Source organism: Nelumbo lutea, chromosome 1 (assembly GCF_056320005.1).
Source record: "Nelumbo lutea isolate HS-2025 chromosome 1, American lotus-T2T, whole genome shotgun sequence".
In the NCBI taxonomy this organism is placed as follows: domain Eukaryota; kingdom Viridiplantae; phylum Streptophyta; class Magnoliopsida; order Proteales; family Nelumbonaceae; genus Nelumbo; species Nelumbo lutea.
This window is the reverse complement of record NC_142684.1, coordinates 220,322,105-220,339,690: the sequence shown is the minus strand read 5'-3', so window position 1 is coordinate 220,339,690 and position 17,586 is coordinate 220,322,105. Positions and strand designations below refer to the sequence as shown.

At 38.1% G+C, this 17,586-nt stretch overlaps 1 protein-coding gene across 14 annotated transcripts in view; it reads right to left on the bottom strand.

Annotated features, from left to right (window-relative positions):
* Positions 1-17,348, bottom strand: part of LOC148881154 (protein LATE ELONGATED HYPOCOTYL-like) — a 54,493-nt gene extending 37,145 nt beyond the window's left edge. For 2 of the 14 annotated variants that reach the window (XM_088963444.1, XM_088963436.1), the window contains exons 1-5: positions 16,950-17,300; positions 16,776-16,801; positions 16,371-16,548; positions 16,125-16,239; positions 15,796-15,857 (exon numbers count right to left, since the gene is read on the bottom strand). Coding sequence is in view for 8 of the 14 variants with exons in the window: in XM_088963436.1 (XP_088819562.1) it covers positions 15,796-15,857; positions 16,125-16,198 (136 nt within the window). In the remaining 6 variants the exon portion in view is untranslated. Of the gene's footprint in view, positions 1-15,795; positions 15,858-16,124; positions 16,240-16,370; positions 16,802-16,949 lie in introns of all 14 variants that reach the window. The other 12 variants (XM_088963440.1, XM_088963434.1, XM_088963441.1 and 9 more) reach the window with 9 other exon arrangements.
* Between the last annotated feature and the right edge of the window lie 238 nt (positions 17,349-17,586).

Sequence of the window (17,586 nt, the reverse complement as noted above, 5' to 3'; positions counted from 1 at the left end):
AAGAATGTAACATCTATAGTGACAAACCTGCTCCCTGACATTAGGTCATAACAACAGTATCCCTTCTGCTTTTGAGCATATCCAAGGAAGACACATTTCTTGGCCTTAGGGTCCAACTTTCTATGATGATGACCAAGAATGTGAACAAAACAAACACACCCAAAAACTCTCAAAGGTATGTGAAATATCTCATCCTTTGGAAACAAAAGACTATATGGCACCATAAACCCAAGAATGTGTGAAGGTACATGATTGATCGAGTAAACAGCTATGGTAACTACATTACCCCAAAATCGAACTAGAAATTAAGCACACCATAAGATTTTTTGCCACCTCCACAATGTGTCTATTCTTCCTCTTTGCTACCCTATTCTAATGTGATGTATAAACACAATTGCTCTGATGAATCACTCCATGCTCTAAAAAATGTGGCTAGATCCTTTTCAAAGTACTCTCTAGCATTGTCTCATCTAAAAATCCTAGTCCTCACTCCAAACTGTGTGAGAACCATTTGATGGAACTGTCGTACCAAAGTAGGTACCTCATCGTGCGATCTCATCAAATACATCTAAGAATATCGAGTGTAGCCATCCACGAACAAAAGAAAATAGCGGTAGCCACCCATGGAAGAAAATAACCAAATGATCCTTGATGATATGCATGTAATTGGAGTGAATGGATATAATTGGTGAATGGATAAGATAGATTAGGTTAAGAAGGGCCTTGGGGCTGAACTACAAGTCTGTCCTAGAACTATGAAAAGTTTTTATTGAGGAAAAATAGATGTCGACTGTAGAGTTGGAAATCTTAATGAAATTTTGTAGGCAAGTTTAGGATGTAAAAATATACAGGGCAATGAAGTCTTCTAGGGTTTTTAGTATGTCTTACATAAAAGGCTGAACAATCTGCTTTGTAATGAATAGTATTTTAAAAAACAATAAAGGCTTACGAAAAAGGACCTCAAAGATCAACCTTAAAGCTCATGCCTAAAGGTATAAAGCACATTCATGACACCTATAGGTGCCTTTATTTTTTGTGTTTATATATGTGAATGCACATAATGAGCTTGTACCTCTTCTTTAACATATTTAAAGTGATTTTGCAATGCTATTTAACATTTAGAGCTTCTTAATGGTTATGATATGCCTTTCTCTAAAGCTCTTAATATTCTCAACTCATTTATTTGTATGATCATTTATTAATTTGTACATTTTTCTTAGACATAACTATACTCCTTTCTTTGGATATTTATATACTTTTCTTCATACCAGTTTGATAATTTTATTAAAAAAATGGAAACCCATGCATATGAATTGATGGTTATACCTCGCACATCTCAAGGTCCTTGATCCTAGCATCTTGCCTCCACATTTTTAAACATTGTTAAAGAAAACCTAAATTTTTTAGACAACATCAAATTTTGTATATCAATCTTTTATCACAATAAATAAAATTCATGCTTGTTACCACTCAAGAAAATCTGAAATTTTTAAAATCTAGGATTCTAGGAGAGTTGTGCTTCCATTCTCCACACTGTTAAAAAACAAGGTTTTTTTATCCTTTCTTTTGCAGACACAAAAAATAGGATATTTATCTAATACTGTTTAACCAGTTTTACGCATGTTAAACTGTATACAGAATGGGCTGTTTTAGATTACCATAACCTAAAAACTATTTAATTATCACCTAATATAATATTTTTATATTACCTTCAATATCATTGAGAGACAGTTAGGTGCTAATTTGACTTAAACATAACTCATGCATTAGAAACATCTAAGAGAATTAAGCACTAGTTTGTAAAATTGCATGCTTGTATTAAGACTGCAAAAAAAAAGGGGCTGGTTTGACCAAACAGCATTACTGCTTGGTCAAACCAGCCCCCTTTGTTCAAGAGAGATTTAAGTTTATCAAACCAAGTATGTCAGAATTTGACAGGGTAGAGAGTTTCTGGTTCTTATAGGATTTGTAGAACCTCTCCCCTCCCCCCCCCCTTATTCTACTCAGTAGAATGTAGCAAATCCAGGATATCCATTATTTATTGTTGGATCTATTTAAGTATTCAAGTCACCCTAAAGGACAGTTTATTCATTGTAGCTAATCAGAGTAAATAGGGTGCTTAATGATGGGCAGTTAAGTAACTTTCCATCTTTTAGGGCATGATAATCAAGTTAGATTCTCAACCCATTTTCTCTTCCTATCTTTTCTGTTTGATTTCTCACGGAAAACACATAATAATCATTTGATTGATTACGGCTCATCTTGGAATTAGAGCACCCTTCAAGTTCAATCTGCTCTAACATGGGTGCTAATGGGGCAAGGGAGAAAAGATAGGCATTCACACCAGTCACTCCAGAAACTTCTGCATTGATGAGTTAAACAAACCCTGAGCACCAGTCCCAATGTGTCCCAATAATTTTTACTCACCTCTTGTAGAGAAAAGATAGGCTCTCTTTTTACTCACCAGTTTTTCTGTTCCCAATGCCCACTACATCTTGAGGGGGGTCCACCTGCAACTAAAAAGAGAACAGAAAAACTCCCAAACTCGAAGCACAAAAGCACAGAAGAACAATAAATAAGATAAGGTCTCACTACTTTCCTTGCGTAAGGAGCACATGTGAGGAGAAATTCAAGCAAAAGGCCCTCTTCTCTGCAGCATATCACTAGTTTTACCTTGCCAAGGAACATTTCCCAATAGAGAGCTTGAACTTCAGGTGGGACAGGCTTACTCCATATTTCTTTCACAGGGAAGTCCACTAATTAGGGGTTAAGTGAGACGAGGAGTTTGAAAAAAGAGGAGCGAGAGGAAAGACTGTCTAGTGAGCCTAACCAAATTTTAGAGTCCACAAGGGACGGGTCCAGCAAAACTTGACCTAGCAAATCCAGTAGCTGGATCAAGGAAGAACGTTCATTTTCCCTTAATCCTCGTCTATAACCCAGGTTACAATTTAAGCCAATTGGACCAAAAGTTCCCAATCTAGAAACAATTTCCCCCTTGAAATCAGAAATAGAAAAGAGATCAAGAAAAGCATGTTCAGGGATAAAGTTCCACAAGCTATAAAGAACTTTCATCACATGATATTTACACAGTTTCATGTCGACACTCAAATATTACATTCATATAATGCAAAGGAGTATTTTAGAAAAGAAGTTATTGAGTACTTGGGAAGTAATGGTGTACTACATCAAAGTTCTTGCCCTCACACACCACAACAAAATGGTGTTGTTGAGTGGAAGAATAAACATCTCCGGAGGTTGCCTGCAATCTTTCATTCTAGATGAATGTTTCAAAGTGTTTATGGGCTGATGATGTTCTTACTGATGCCTACCTAATAAACAACATGTCATCTTGCATATTGTAATTTAAGGCCCCACATCAATTTCTCTTCCCTGCCTCTATGTTGTTTTTGTCCCTAGTTTTTTGAAGATAAATAAAAAAAAAGGACAATTCATTAAACTCAAGAAAAAAATCAGCAACCTTACAACTCCAGCTGATTAGACATCACCTAAAAGCAACAATAGGAAACAAAACAACAAATACCAACTCAAACCCACCCTCCCCCCATCAAGAATTGCCAAGCCACATCATCTCCAACTTAACAAATAGCATAAAACCTATCCACACCCCAAGCAACAAAGCACCCTTACTTCCCATCCATTCCACCTTCATGATCCAACTTATTCCATAAAAGTCCTTCCTTGCAAAATCCTCCTAACCCGCAAAAACAAGACCCTATCTGACTCCTTAGATAGAATTGAAAGTGTCAAAACCCCCCACCTCCAAGATCACTTGATTCTGATTAGTTGGTAATCCTTTTTATCCCCCTTTTATTCTTGTCTTTGGATTTCACTTTCTTCCTCCAGTACAACCTCTTAAGTTTATTACAAGGACCTGATCCACAAATATTTCAAACTGGAGAAGACCTTCCCAAGATGGACCAACCGAGCATTATTTGGTCCCTTTAACCTTTTTGGATTCAGCAGAACTTTGCAATTGGTTCTGTCCTCCTTAAACACTTAACCCTTACCAACCTCCAACCTCTTCCTTCCCGAATCACCACCCAATCTCCCAACTATCACATCAACAAATTCTCCTTTAATAGGCGAAACCTCATTCCCACCCCCCTTGTAATTTTCACAAATCTTCTCACCACTTACAATTGCTAGTTCTATCAAAACAACTTCATCTTCTGAGGTTGCCATCTTTGACTTTCCAGTTGCCCTAGCCTCATCTTCCTTCCTTATCTTAGAGACTAGAATGAGGTTCACCACAGGGCAAGAGACTAACTCCTTCCTGTCAACTTCAAATTGCTAGCCTTCAGCTTCACCTCCTACCAACTCCTCTTTCTCTAGAACTTCAACCAGATAGAAAGCAAACTCCCCTCCCGATCAACAATTCTAACCTCATACACAACACCTTTATGACCCTCTATGGGATGGTCACCATTTTGAGAACAGTTTGGAGAGAATCACTACAAGTTGAGGTTAAACCTACCTAACCACACTCACTTGCATCACCAATGATTTCCTTCCTCTTCACCACCCAAGAACCTACCATTGATGAAACAAGGAAAGGATGTGCTCATCTCCAAACAAATATGCTTGTCAAAAGCTTTTTCCGTGCCACGTTGGAACCCACCATTGCACCTACTATCAGTTGTCTACAGCTGATGCAAGTTAGGAAACGTTCTTACTAGGATCACTCACGACTTCCACTAAACATGAACTATATCAAGCTTTTGCATTGCTTTTCAAACCTGGTGATAACCCACACCCACTCTTCCTCTTCTTTTCCTTTGTACATAGGCCTTCCATTGTCCCTCTTTGTGATTTTCATTATCAATATTATGTTCAAAACTTGTCTCCTTCCTCAGGTAAATCAGATCCTCGGTCTATACCCTGTATTTTCCTTGGTTACCTATCTACACAAAAGGAATACAAATGTTATGACCCTGTGTCTAAAACGGTGTGTATTTGTATAGATGTAATGTTCTTTGAGTGTCATCCCTCTTCCCTACCTCACCTCAAGGTAATAGTGAGGTGAGTCTCTCTCTTTCCATTCCTATCACTCATTCTTCACAGACTTCACCTTTGTCATAGATGTCTCAACCTCCTCAACCTTTGAAGCAAGTCTACATTCATTCCTGTCACCACAAGAATCAATCATCAAATTCAAGCAAGGAATTGGAGGTGGTGCTTTGAATGCCAGCAAAATGTCATGAGGCAGATCTGCACATCAGCCCTTTCCTCAACTAGGTATTCCTGAACCCACCCCTAATGATCTTAATTTACCTATTGCAATCTGTAAGGGTGTGACGTCTTGTACCAAACATCCTATTTCTCATTTCACTTCCACTGCTACTTTGTCTCCTTCCTACTATGCCTTTGTTTTTTTTACCGGTAGAAAAAAAGATTTTATTAAAATTTGGAAAGAAGAAAAGAGAAGTACAGCTTGGAAAGAAGAAAAGAGAAGTACAGCTTTTTAGCCTCTATTCTGGGAAAAGTTATTTGCTATCAGGGGTTTACAGGAAAGCCCTAGGTGCATATGGGGAGATTTTAATGTTATCAGATTCTCGAGGGAAACAAATAATCCTAACCAAGGGATCACTACTAGTATGAAAAAATTTAATGCTTTAGTGGACACCCTTGAGCTAAAAGAGCTTCCCTTATTGCAAGCAGACTTTATGTGGTCAAACTTCCAGTCCCCCCCTACTTGTACCAAGTTGGATAGATTTCTTTTCTCTATTGACAGGGAGGAAATGTGGGGTACCCTAATCTCCAAAAGCCTTGCCTAGAGTGACTTGGGATCATTGTTCCATTAGCCTTGAAAAGGAGCATTTTGGAGGAGGTCCATACCATTTAAATTTGAAAATATGTGGTTTGAAGACTATTCTTTCAAGGAAAGATTGAAGTTTTGGTGGGGAGAAGTCAGATCCTTAGGAAGTGATAAATTAGTGTGTTTCAGCAGAAACTTTAGGAGACTAAAGGAGAGAATTAAAGCTTGGAACAAAGAATTTTTTGGAAGAGTAGAGGAAACCAAGGAGAAGATAACTTTGAGAATTGAAGAGTTGGACAAAAAACGAGGCTCAACAAACTCTAGCTGAAGATGGAAGGGCAGAAAGGTGGAAACTAAAGCAATCGCTAGAAGAGTTATTAAGGAAAGAAGAGATTTGCTATAGGCAAAAATATAGGTGCAAATGGTTGTTGGATGGGGATGGGAACACAAAGTTTTTTCACTCTAGGCAAATGGAAAATGAGAGAAGAAAGAAAAATACCATTCACAGTGTGCATGTGGAGGGTCAGGAGATAACAAGGATCTTTGTAAATCATTTTAAAGCCCTTTTGCAGGCCCAATTGGGGGAAGTACAAGGCTACCGGATTTGGACTGGGATAGAGTGACAGTGGACCAAGTACAATTTTTGGAAAGGAGATTTTCATTGGAAGAGATTGAGGAAGCAATTTTCTCGATGGAGAGATCAAAAGCCCCGGGACCAAATGGTTTTTCAATGGCTTTCTACCGGAAATGTTGGGATTTTTTGAAAACAGACCTCTTGGAAGTCTTTAATGTTTTTTTCCACAAAGGGGAGATCCCCCCCCTGGAGTAAATTCCACTTTTATTGCCTTGATCCCAAAAAGGAATGGGGCAAAAACCACTTTTATTGCAGTGTATCTATTCCCAAAAATGTTGCAAAGGCTTTAGAACTACCTAAGTGGAAGAATGCAATGCAATAAGCCTATGCCCTTCATAAGAATCACATAAGATCTTGTTGTTCTTCCAAAGGGAAAGAAGCCTATAGGTTGCAAGCAGGTATAGTCTATGAAGGGATTTTCTTAGATGTATGGATTGATTATACAAAGACTTTTGCCCCTGTTGTTAAGATAAACACTATAAGAATTCTCTTGTCCTGGTTGCAAATTTTTCTTGGCCACTACACCAATTGGATGTGAAGAATACATTCTTGAATGGTGACATGGAGGAAATATATATGATCTAACCACCAAAGTGGTTCAATCTCCTACGGTGTGGTTTGGGAGATTCAACAAAGTGGTTCAGTAAGTTGGTTTTAAGTAGTGACAAGTAGATCTTACGATATTTATAAAGAGAAAGGGCGACCTTGTTGCTATCTTGATTGTGTATGTGGATGACATGGTCACCACTGAAAATTGGAAGGAAGAGATTAAAAAGCTGAAAGATTTCCTTGCATCTCAGTTTGAAGTTAAAGATCTTGGTCCTATAAACTACTTCCTTGGCATTGATGTGGCCAGGTCAGAGAAGAGTATTTTCATCTTTCAAACTATATATATTTATTTTCTGATAAATTCATCTCTCATAGTATCTACTTAAAAACTAGGCTGTAAATCGACTAATACCTCTATGGATGTTAACATAAACTCGGTGATAATACTGGAGAGGCATTACCTAACCCTCAGTAGTATCAAAGGCATTACCAATCTATGACTTGGCCAGACATTTGCAATGAGTGTCCCAAGCTAGTACATGCACTCACCTAACAAGACCTCTCACATTGCTATTGCTGAACAGTTCCTTAGGCTCAGTTTGGAAGGGGTAAAAATACAAATATGTAGAGTGAAAACCTTGTATTTTGTACGTTTTTGTACTATACATATTTGTATTTGAACTCTTTCCAAACTGAGCCTTAGTTACTTAAAGAGACAACATGCTAGGGGTGTAAATTGCTACCCAAATTGAAGTATTTACACTGCATTGGGCCCAGGCTTTTGGGATGGGTTCCATTGAAATTTTGAGAATTTCCCAACCTAAACCCACCCAAGTTGCACCCTAACCCAGGAAAAGGGAGTCTCTTCTCTAAGTAGGGACATATTAAGGTGGAAGGGTATGGTAATGCAAATTAGGCAGGATCTATGGATGACAAAAGGTCCACCACTGGATATTGCATATTTGTAGGAGGAAATCTAGTTACATGGATAATAAACAAGTGCAGAAGCTGAATATAGGGCCATGGCTCAAGGATTTGCAAAGGTCCTATGGCTAAGAAATCTCCTTGCTGAATTGGGATTTTAAACACCAAGTTTTATTTCTTGTATTGCGACAAGGAAGCCATTAGCATTACACACAATTTAGTTCTTCATGAAAGAACCAAGCATATAGAAGTTGACAAACATTTCATCTATGAAAGAGTAGAAAGCAAGGGAATTTTGCATACCTTTATTAATTCTAATAAGCAAATTGCAAGTGTGTTTACTAAGAATGTTATTACCTTGTGCCACTGAGTTTTGTAACAAGTTAGGTATGTATGACATATATGACCCAACTTGAGGGGGAGTGTCATAGGAAACAGTTTATATGTATTTCTAGGTGTAAGGGTATTATTGTAATTTGACACTTTTATTTGACACTCTTGTCGGTGCCACCACACCCGATCATTGGATTCTCCACACTTTTCTCTCTCTTGTCTGACTACTCATCTCCTTTCTAGTCCTATTAGAAATGACAAAGAAGAAGAGTATGATATTTTATTTAGTAATAAGAGAATAATAGGTCTCTTACATGTTTAGATACAACTAGAACCCAGTAATTCATGAATAATTACATATATTGAAATGGCCTTTTGAAACAAAAACAAAGAACTTCTAGGCATGTCCTTTTTAGCCTGCCCCAAGCTCTTCTAGGCACTTAAACTTGAAATTACTATACTTTCCTTACATGTTTAGATGCAACCAAAGCCATAATAATTCATGAATAAAACTTCATATATCTAAACAGTTAAGTGAAACAGAAACAAAGAACTATTGTTTTTATATAAAAAACTTTGTTATCATATAAGAACATATTATATCAATTATTTGAGTTAACTTACAAAATTAACTCAACTCAAATACAACCATATTGGGTTGACTACATGAGTTCTGTCCAACACTTCCACCATTCCACTTTGTTAATTGCTATATCCATTGTTAAATTATGGGTCCTAGAATAATTTCTCACTATTTCAACCCATATGCCTTTTAGCCTACCCCAAGCTCTGCATGCGACAAAGCCATCTTAAACTACTATTCTTCATTCTATCACTTATCGGGGCAATTCCTAGATTCTTACAAATATGATCATTTCTCATCCTATCTCTTCTAGCTTTTGCACCCATCTCCACATTTCTACTACAATAAATTTTTTGGACATATTTCTTGGCTGCCCTGCTCCCTACAAAATTTCTAGCCTTATAACCATTTATAAATGTAAGGAAAATTTTATATAATTTCCAAAATTAAATCATAATTATTATATGCTCTTTATCACCAATAAGAACATATGATATTAATTATTTGAGTTAATTTACAAAAGAATTTCTATTGATATTTATCTTTCTTAGAGTGAGTGAGTGAGTGAGTGAGTGAGTGAGAGAGAGAGAGAGAGTATTGATTATGATTGAGTCACAAGTGATAGAAAAAGGAAAACAGGGAGAGGTAAAAGATTACAAGGAAAGAAAAAGAAAGGGAAAGGGAAGAAAGAATGTAAAGATGAAGATTGTATGTTGGAATCTAAGAGGCCTAGGAGGTCGAAGAAAGACAAGAATGGTCCTATGCCCCTTCTTGGGGGGCTTCTAGAGGTATTATAGCTATGTAAACATGGACCTTTATGAATGTTTGGAGGAATTTGTGGATAAATTCTCGATGTCAATGAAACTAAGGAATAAGGAAGAAGGATTTGAATGGGTGGTAATGAATATTTGTGGACCCACAAAGTACAAAGAAAGGGGGAGTTGTAGGCAGTGAGAGGATTATGACAAGGACCGTGGTGCTTGGGAGGTGATATCAATGTGTTGAGATATATGCATGAAACAACAGAGCCCAACCAAAGGCTAAATACCAGTATGAGAAAGTTTAATTCGTTCATAGGTTCTTGTAAACTGAAAGAACCACCTTTGCTCTGAATATCTTTTACTTGGTTCAGTTTTCAAGCCAACCCTATTTTCTCAAAGTTAGACAAGCTCCTTTTTTCAGTGGACTAGGAATCCCTTTGGGGAAGCTTAATCTGCAAAGCATTGCCAATAACAATATGAGATCACCATCCAATTCTATTAACCCAAGAGATATTCTCTAGAGGCCCCTCCCCTTTTGAGTTTGAGAAAATGTGGATGACACACTCATCTTCTGCAATATAAGATCTTGGTGGACTGAAAATGTGAGTGGAAGATGGAAGAAGTATAGATTTATAAAAAAATTACAAGTTTACAACTATTGAAGTCAAGGCTAAAGAGTTTGAATAAGGAGGTTTTTGGACCTGGATGCAGTAATTTGGACATACAAAGACAACACCAAGAAACAGGGATTAAGACAAGGGACCCACTATCCCCATTTCTTTTTGTCATTATTACTGATGTGTTAGGGAGACTCGCTATTAAAGCCATAGGGGCAAGACTATTTTAAGGCTGGAAGGTGAGAAAAGAGGAAACTATGTTAACACATCTGCAATTTGCTCATGATATAGTGTTGTCCAGTGAGGATGTTGGGGTGGAAGGGGCAGAGAATGTAAAATCCTTGATAAAATGTTTTGGATTGGTCTCAAATCTGAAGGTGAAGATTGAAAAAAGCTGTGTAGCTAGAATAAGCATGAACAAAGAGGAACTAGGAAGGATTGCAGTGGGTGGCAAATGAAATATCTTGGTCTCCCCCTAGGAGGAAATCCAAGAAGCAGTGGATTTTGGGATCCAATTGTGGAAACGTGTACAAAGAAATTGTCAACTTGGGAGAGGGGTATTTTTCACTAGGCAGTAGCATAACCTTGATCAACTCAACTTTAGTAAACCTACCAGCATACTTCCTTATGTTCAGGATGCCAAGTGTAATAGCCAAGAGTGGAGAAGATCACGAGGGATTTTTTATAGGAGCGAGGAGACTCCAAGAGGGATCACCTTTTAGACTGGAGTATTATGTGCAAAGGTTGAGGGATAGGAATTCAACATTTCTAAGGAAATGGTTATGGAGATTTCCAATAGACTCCGGAAAGCTTTAGCATAATGTGGTAGCAAGTAATCATGGAGACACTCAAATGGTTGGTATGCTAGTTTAAATGCAAGGGCATCTTCTTTCTCCCCTTGGAAATTTGTGATTCTATTGCTTCTTCATTTCCATAACCATACCCAGCTTTTTGTCAACTCTAGGAATAAGGTCACTTTTTGGGAGGATTAATGGTGGGGAGACAAACCACTCAAGAAAGTTAACTTGATCTTTACTCTATCTCCTCTCTCAAAGGCAGACCTATTTTTTCTTCTACATCCTCCTCTCTGGCTGTCTTGGATTTGATTAGTTCCTTAGAGTTTTTCTTTCAAAATCCTTCTACCTGATTCAGAATTTGGATTGCCTCCTCTTCTGGTGTATTCTCTTGCGCTTCCTTTTTTTCATATCATCGCTTCCTCTTTACCTCTCATTCATAGCCTTTTAGTTAAGGAAATCTGGGCTAAACCTATTCCTTCCAAAATTAGACTTTTTGTTGGGAGGTGTATGGTGTAGCACCAAGGATCTTTGACACTTTTGGACATAGGAGATAGCCAATCGACGTTGAGTCCCTCTTTAACAACTCTTTCTTCCTGGTAGCCTCTAGGAGAGCCAGGATGATATGGAAGTGCTTGAGGGGAGCAGCCTTTTGGGTGATATGGAAGGAAATAAACAACAGGTTATCAAAGAAAAGAAATGAACCATTGAAATGGTGAATAAAAGTATACAAATCACAGCCATACGTTGAATCATAAGATTGAGGAACTCCATTTTCCAAGTGACAATCTGCCAAGGAATATGAGTGTAATAGCAGCCACCCTCTCCAAAAAGATGTGATATCATTGAGTTGGTCTCCCCTAGCAGCTGGTGGAGTTAAACTTTGATAGATGTAGTTTGGGTAACCCAGGAGAATCTGGTATAGGTTGGGGCATTAGAGATCAAAAGGAAAGCATCATGGCACCATTTTCAGGACCTATTGGGGTGGAAAACTAAATAAAGCATAACTTCTAGAAGTATTGCATGGTCTAAGAATGATAATGTCTCTAAATTTGAGAAATGTCGTAGTAGAGGGGGATTCAAACGTGGTTTAATGGCTTCAACAAAACAGGCAAGCCCCTTGGCAATATTGGTATCAGTTGAAGGAGCTTAGAAAGTTGGCAGGTTAAGTAATTGCAAGGTTATGAAAAGAAAAAGTAATTGCAAGGTTCACTTGGACTTACATATCAGCAAATGAACACTGATGCAATGGCTAGGAAAGGGATGAACGGTGCATAGATGCTTTGGGGTAATCTGTTGTAAGAAATTATATGTAGGGTGAGGAAATACCTCACATAAAGTGATCAATACCACAAGGATGGTTACTCAAGTTTCACCATCTTGATACTACTATGTGCATTAACATTTTTGCAATTAATAAAGTTTTCACTGTTGCTGGTCAGAAGAGAGAGAGAGAGAGAGAGAGAGAGAGAGAGAGAGAGGTTTGAGTCACATTTACATGTCTTCGCTCTTTATTGAGAAAGAAGATAGGCGAACTCCATAGCCAGATAAGATTTTGATAGGATGAGTGCTTTCCGTATAAGTTTCCACAATTTTCAAACCAAAACAAATCAACTTACATAAACTATTTGTGATGAAACAATTTTCAAGTTGTGAAGTAATTCAACACTTTCAAAAACTAAGTTGTGCTGTTTAGGCAATCCAGGGTAGGTTTTTGATGGGTGCTGGTCAGGCAATCCAGGAGAGCCAGGAGTTGGAGGGGTAGTAAAAGATGATAGAGGAAGCATATCACTAAACTTTTCAGGGGCTGTAGGTTTTTGCAATTCCTTGAGAGCAGAATGCTAGCTATTATTCAAGGCTGCAAATTGATAGTACAAATACCAATGTTTTAAAACATGGGAGCATGAAACAAGGTGCTCCACTACCTGGAGGCATGAGGCATAGTTCAGAACGTAAGAGGCATAAACCTCCTTAAGAGGAGGGGGATGAGGAGGAAGAAGAAGAGGAAGGAGGATCTCATCATTCTTTTATTCTATCTTATGAAAGATATCTTGTATTAAGAAGAATGAAGATGCATAACAGTAGCTGAGGGGTCTAGGGGGCAAAGCCCCCAAGCCAATGGGGTCTGAGGGCTTCGCCCCTGACCCAAACTTTCTTTCCCTTTTCTTTCCTTCCCTTCCCTTTCCTTTTCTCTTTTTTTTGTTTTTTTTTTTTTTTTGATAAGCTCCTTATCTTTTCTCTTTTATTCATCTCTTTCTTTCTTTCTTTCTTTTCTTTTCCTTTCCTTCCTTTCTTTTATTTTTTCTTTCTTATTTTATCATTCTGTCTTTTTTGTATGAAGCATGCACGAGGCACATGAAGTGTACGCCTCTAGCATACCTCATGCAAAAGGCATATGAGATATACGCCCTTAAGGCATAAACGCTTTTGATAGTGTTTTAAAAGCACAAGGCACAAAAAAAACATACAAGCCATTTTGCACCAAAGGCACAAGGCACAAGGTAGGCCACAAACCTTTCTGAAGCAACGTGCAAATTTAAAAAAAAAAAAAAACATGTAATATAAAAATTCAAAATAAATTAAGAAAATATTATAAGTAGTATTAATTAAAAAATCAAGATTTAATTTTAAACTAAATGTTTTAAAAAGCCTATTAACTTAAATTAAAATACATAAAAACATATTCAAAGTGAAAATGCAAAAATAAAATAAAAAGTAGCATATAAAACATATTTAATCATATCAAACTTTATTTATTTCCCAATCACATTATTTCAAATAACTAATGTGATGTTAAACATCTTCTGTTCCTAAATTTACAAGCTGCCTTTGTACCAAGCCCCTTGAGGCAATCCCAAACAAGTCCATGTTAGGGTCTTAAAGTCTTAATCCCTACAAAAATGATTTTATAATTTTAATTATCCTTTAAAAATATCATTTATTAGGATGAACAAATGAACAACATTAGCAAATAAGGGTTCTTAGAGCAAAATCCACAAATTTCAAAAAGGCACACACTTCGGTGAGCACATAGCCCCAGGCGCAAAAAGCACCAGGCATGCACCTTTAAAAGTGCTACTCGTGGGGCCTAGGTGAGGCACATAGGCCCCAGGCATGCCTTTTAAATCACTAGCTTTGAGGTGCTCCTCGAAGCACCTTAGGGGCACAACACCTTGAGCACAGTTGGAATGTTGTGATCATCAAGGGAGACTACCAAATGGAATGTAGCTTACGGTTGAAGATTCCACGATGGTTGAAAAAAATAAAATAAAATAAAAAAATGATCGAGTGCTAATTAAATGATGATGTCCCACATAAACAAGTATAGTTGTTTTGGTCACCCCTACATGAGAATTCATGGCACATAGGCCCCAGGCATGCCTTTTAAATCACTAGCGTTTTGGGGGCACCTCGCCTAGAGGTGGTACTCCTTGAAGCACTTTAGGGGCACGACACCTTGAGCACAAAGTTGGAATGTTGTGATCATCAAGGGAGACTACAAAATGGAATGTAGCTTACGGTTGAAGATTCCACGATGGTTGAAAAAAATAAAATAAAATAAAAAAACGATCGATTGCTAATTGAATGATGATGTCCCACATAAACAAGTATAGTTGTTTTGGTCACCCCTACATGAGAATTCATGGCCCCATATGAGATTTTTCTCTTTTTTCTTCTCTTTCATTCTTTTTTTTTCCTTTCCCTTTTCTTCTTTCTTTTTTCTATCTATCTTTTTTGTATGAGGCACATGAGGCTTACGCCTCTAGCATTCCTCATGCAAAAAGCTCATGAAGTGTATGCCCCAAAGGCACCAATGCCTTTTGCATATGCCTCAAGGCGTTTTGGGGGCAGCTCACTTGGAGGTGTACACCTCCCACACCTTTTAAAACATTGAGAACAACAGAGTTGGAGTGCTATAATTATTGAGGGAGACTATCAAGTTATCATATATCCTAGCTAAATTTAGAGGAACCACCCTGGAGGTTCAAAGCAATGGCTAGAGAAGCTAAAGCAATTGGAAGAAGCCTGAACTGCTCGTTCAGGTGAATTACCAAACCAGCCAACACTCTAGCTAACGGCTTAGCCAGAGCAGGAGTAACAAGACAAGGGTGTATATGGAGCGTATATGGAGCATGCCCAGACCTGGGATCGATGTGTAATTTTCTAGCTGTCTTCTATTCATTGTATGGCCAGGTCAATGCTGTGTTTTGTATAGTCTCTACTGTCTAGCCTAGACAGCCCAGGGACATTTTTTTTTTAAGGCACTTAATACAAATACCTCGGTTGATTATTAAAAATAATTGTAAATGCAAAAAGGAAAGATGAAAGATGTTAAAACATTATGACCATCTGATTAAATTCTAATCATACTTGAGATAAAAGCTAATAAAAATAGTGAAACACCAAAAGTATGCCTGTTTGAATTGTTCATTGGCAAGACTCCTCCAAAAAGAAGCACTAATCAACTAATAGAACTTTGGAGGAGTAGGTTATAAAACAATTCAAGAATTAGTATATTAAACTAATTAGAGATGCCAAAGCTTCTTATCAAATGCAAGTTTTAACTGGAATTGTCCAAGATTAATATGATCGGGCTTGATAAACCCATAAAAATGTAAAGTGACTTTTTGAAATTCCACAACTTGCACACACCAATGCAGAGTCCTTACAGAACTTAGGGTATCAAGATTGACAACCATCAGCATAGTTGTGGAAAAAGTTGTATTGCAGATAAAAGTACCAGCTATGATTTATGGACTAAGAAATCTTATGTAGATATAATATTCCCATAACAAGCATAGCAGCAAGAAGGTAAAAGTAGACCTTTGAAAAGAACTTTTGTGCGTGACTTCTTATCTGCACGGCAGTCTTTGTTCCAATATGGTCTGCATACCACAAAAATAAAAACAGAAGAGAAGGAACAGATCTCCAAGTAAGCGAAAATACAGATCAACAGAGCGTTTTGGGTAATTCCTAACACGAAATATAAATGGATCCAAATCCATGGCTCAAAACAACAAAAAGAACTGATCATGGCAGCCACCTCAAGGCAAAAGGAACAATTCTTCTGCAGCTGTATGCAAGGAAGTAACCTGAATTTAACTTTGTAAACTAAACCAACACAAGGAATAAAAGACTGAACAAAACAGAACCTTCTATACGCTGCCATGCTCGCCCATACAGTCTCAATGCTTCTAGGAACTTGTTGTGCTCCTCCTCTGTCCATCTCTCTCGTTGTTTAGTTATTGTATACGGCTTCCTCGTCTACTATTGGGGAAAAATCAAAATTCAGGATCCTGAGCAAGATAATGGTCTAATTTGATAGTTGATATTATCAGAAGGAGGAAAGAAAGGGACTATGAAAAGGGGGATATGAATTTTTCACTAACAGTAATCACCTTTATGATCAAGTCTTCACCAGAAGAATAGACGTCCATTACAGGACGTCTGCAGCTAATCGCTGCTTCAAATCTTCTCTACAAGCAAGTGATGAATCCTCGTTCTTCCATCTCTCTCGATGTTGTATGCTCGAAACTAGTCGTGCTGCCGCAAACGTAACCTCATAACTTAATTCTACTGCAAAAGAGCAACAAAACACCGCGATAGAGATCCGTCTCCGCAACTAACAACAAAAGCTACTACAAGATAATAATACTGATCCACTAAAAGAAGAACCAAAATAAAAAAGAAAATCCCATTTTTTTTTTCTTTTTCAGAATCCACCGCAGCAGAGACGCTTTTCTGAATCCGAAACAACTTTAACAAATCCACTAAAAGAAAATTCCCTTTATCACAATCCTCACCAAAACGAACCGGATGACGCCGGAACCTTAGAACGTAAAAGGAGATGAATCAGTAATCAACAACGACCCGTAAAACGAGCCATCATCAGTTAGACGTCCTCATCAAAATCAGAAAAGTGAGGAAGTCTCAAAAGAAAAAAGAAATAAAAAGAACTAAAAAAATCCAAAACTCACCTTCCGAGACAGCCATTGAATGCTTAGACTGCCGGTGCTCTGACCTGGTCCCTGAGGTCTGATCATGAATAGAGTGAGTTCATCGGAGGTTCGCTGGTTGGAAAACAAAGATACTCCGGCAGCGATGGATCGGAATCTGAACCAGTTAGTCGGGGAAGGAGGGCCCTAGCTGATAGGACAGTAGCAAAGAGGGGGGAGAGAGAAAGAGAAGGAGAGCGAGCGAGCGAGAAACAAAGCAGTAGTAGTTTGGAGTTTGGAGTCAGGCGTTTCAGAGAGAGTTAAAACCAAAGACGCCCTTGGCTCACAGAGACAAAACACTGAGACGCAACCTCAGCCACTACAATTTGTTGTGAATTTATTTTTGCAAGAAAAAATGGGGAATTTATTTGAGGCTGGCATGGAAGGAAAGGTAACCAGCTAGGGAGATGGGGATGTCAAGAGGAAGGAGTTCACAAGATGGTGACAAGTGGCATCACCGTAGTGGCGGAATGCTAACTTGACAAGAGCACCTCGCGCTTTTCCTGCAGGAGAGAGAAAAGGCGTAGACAGTAGAGCCGTTGTCAATCCTCATCCACAAACACCCACAAGCTGGGCCCTCGGGATACCTCTTCCAGGCTCCAGCGAGCCCGTAAAAGCG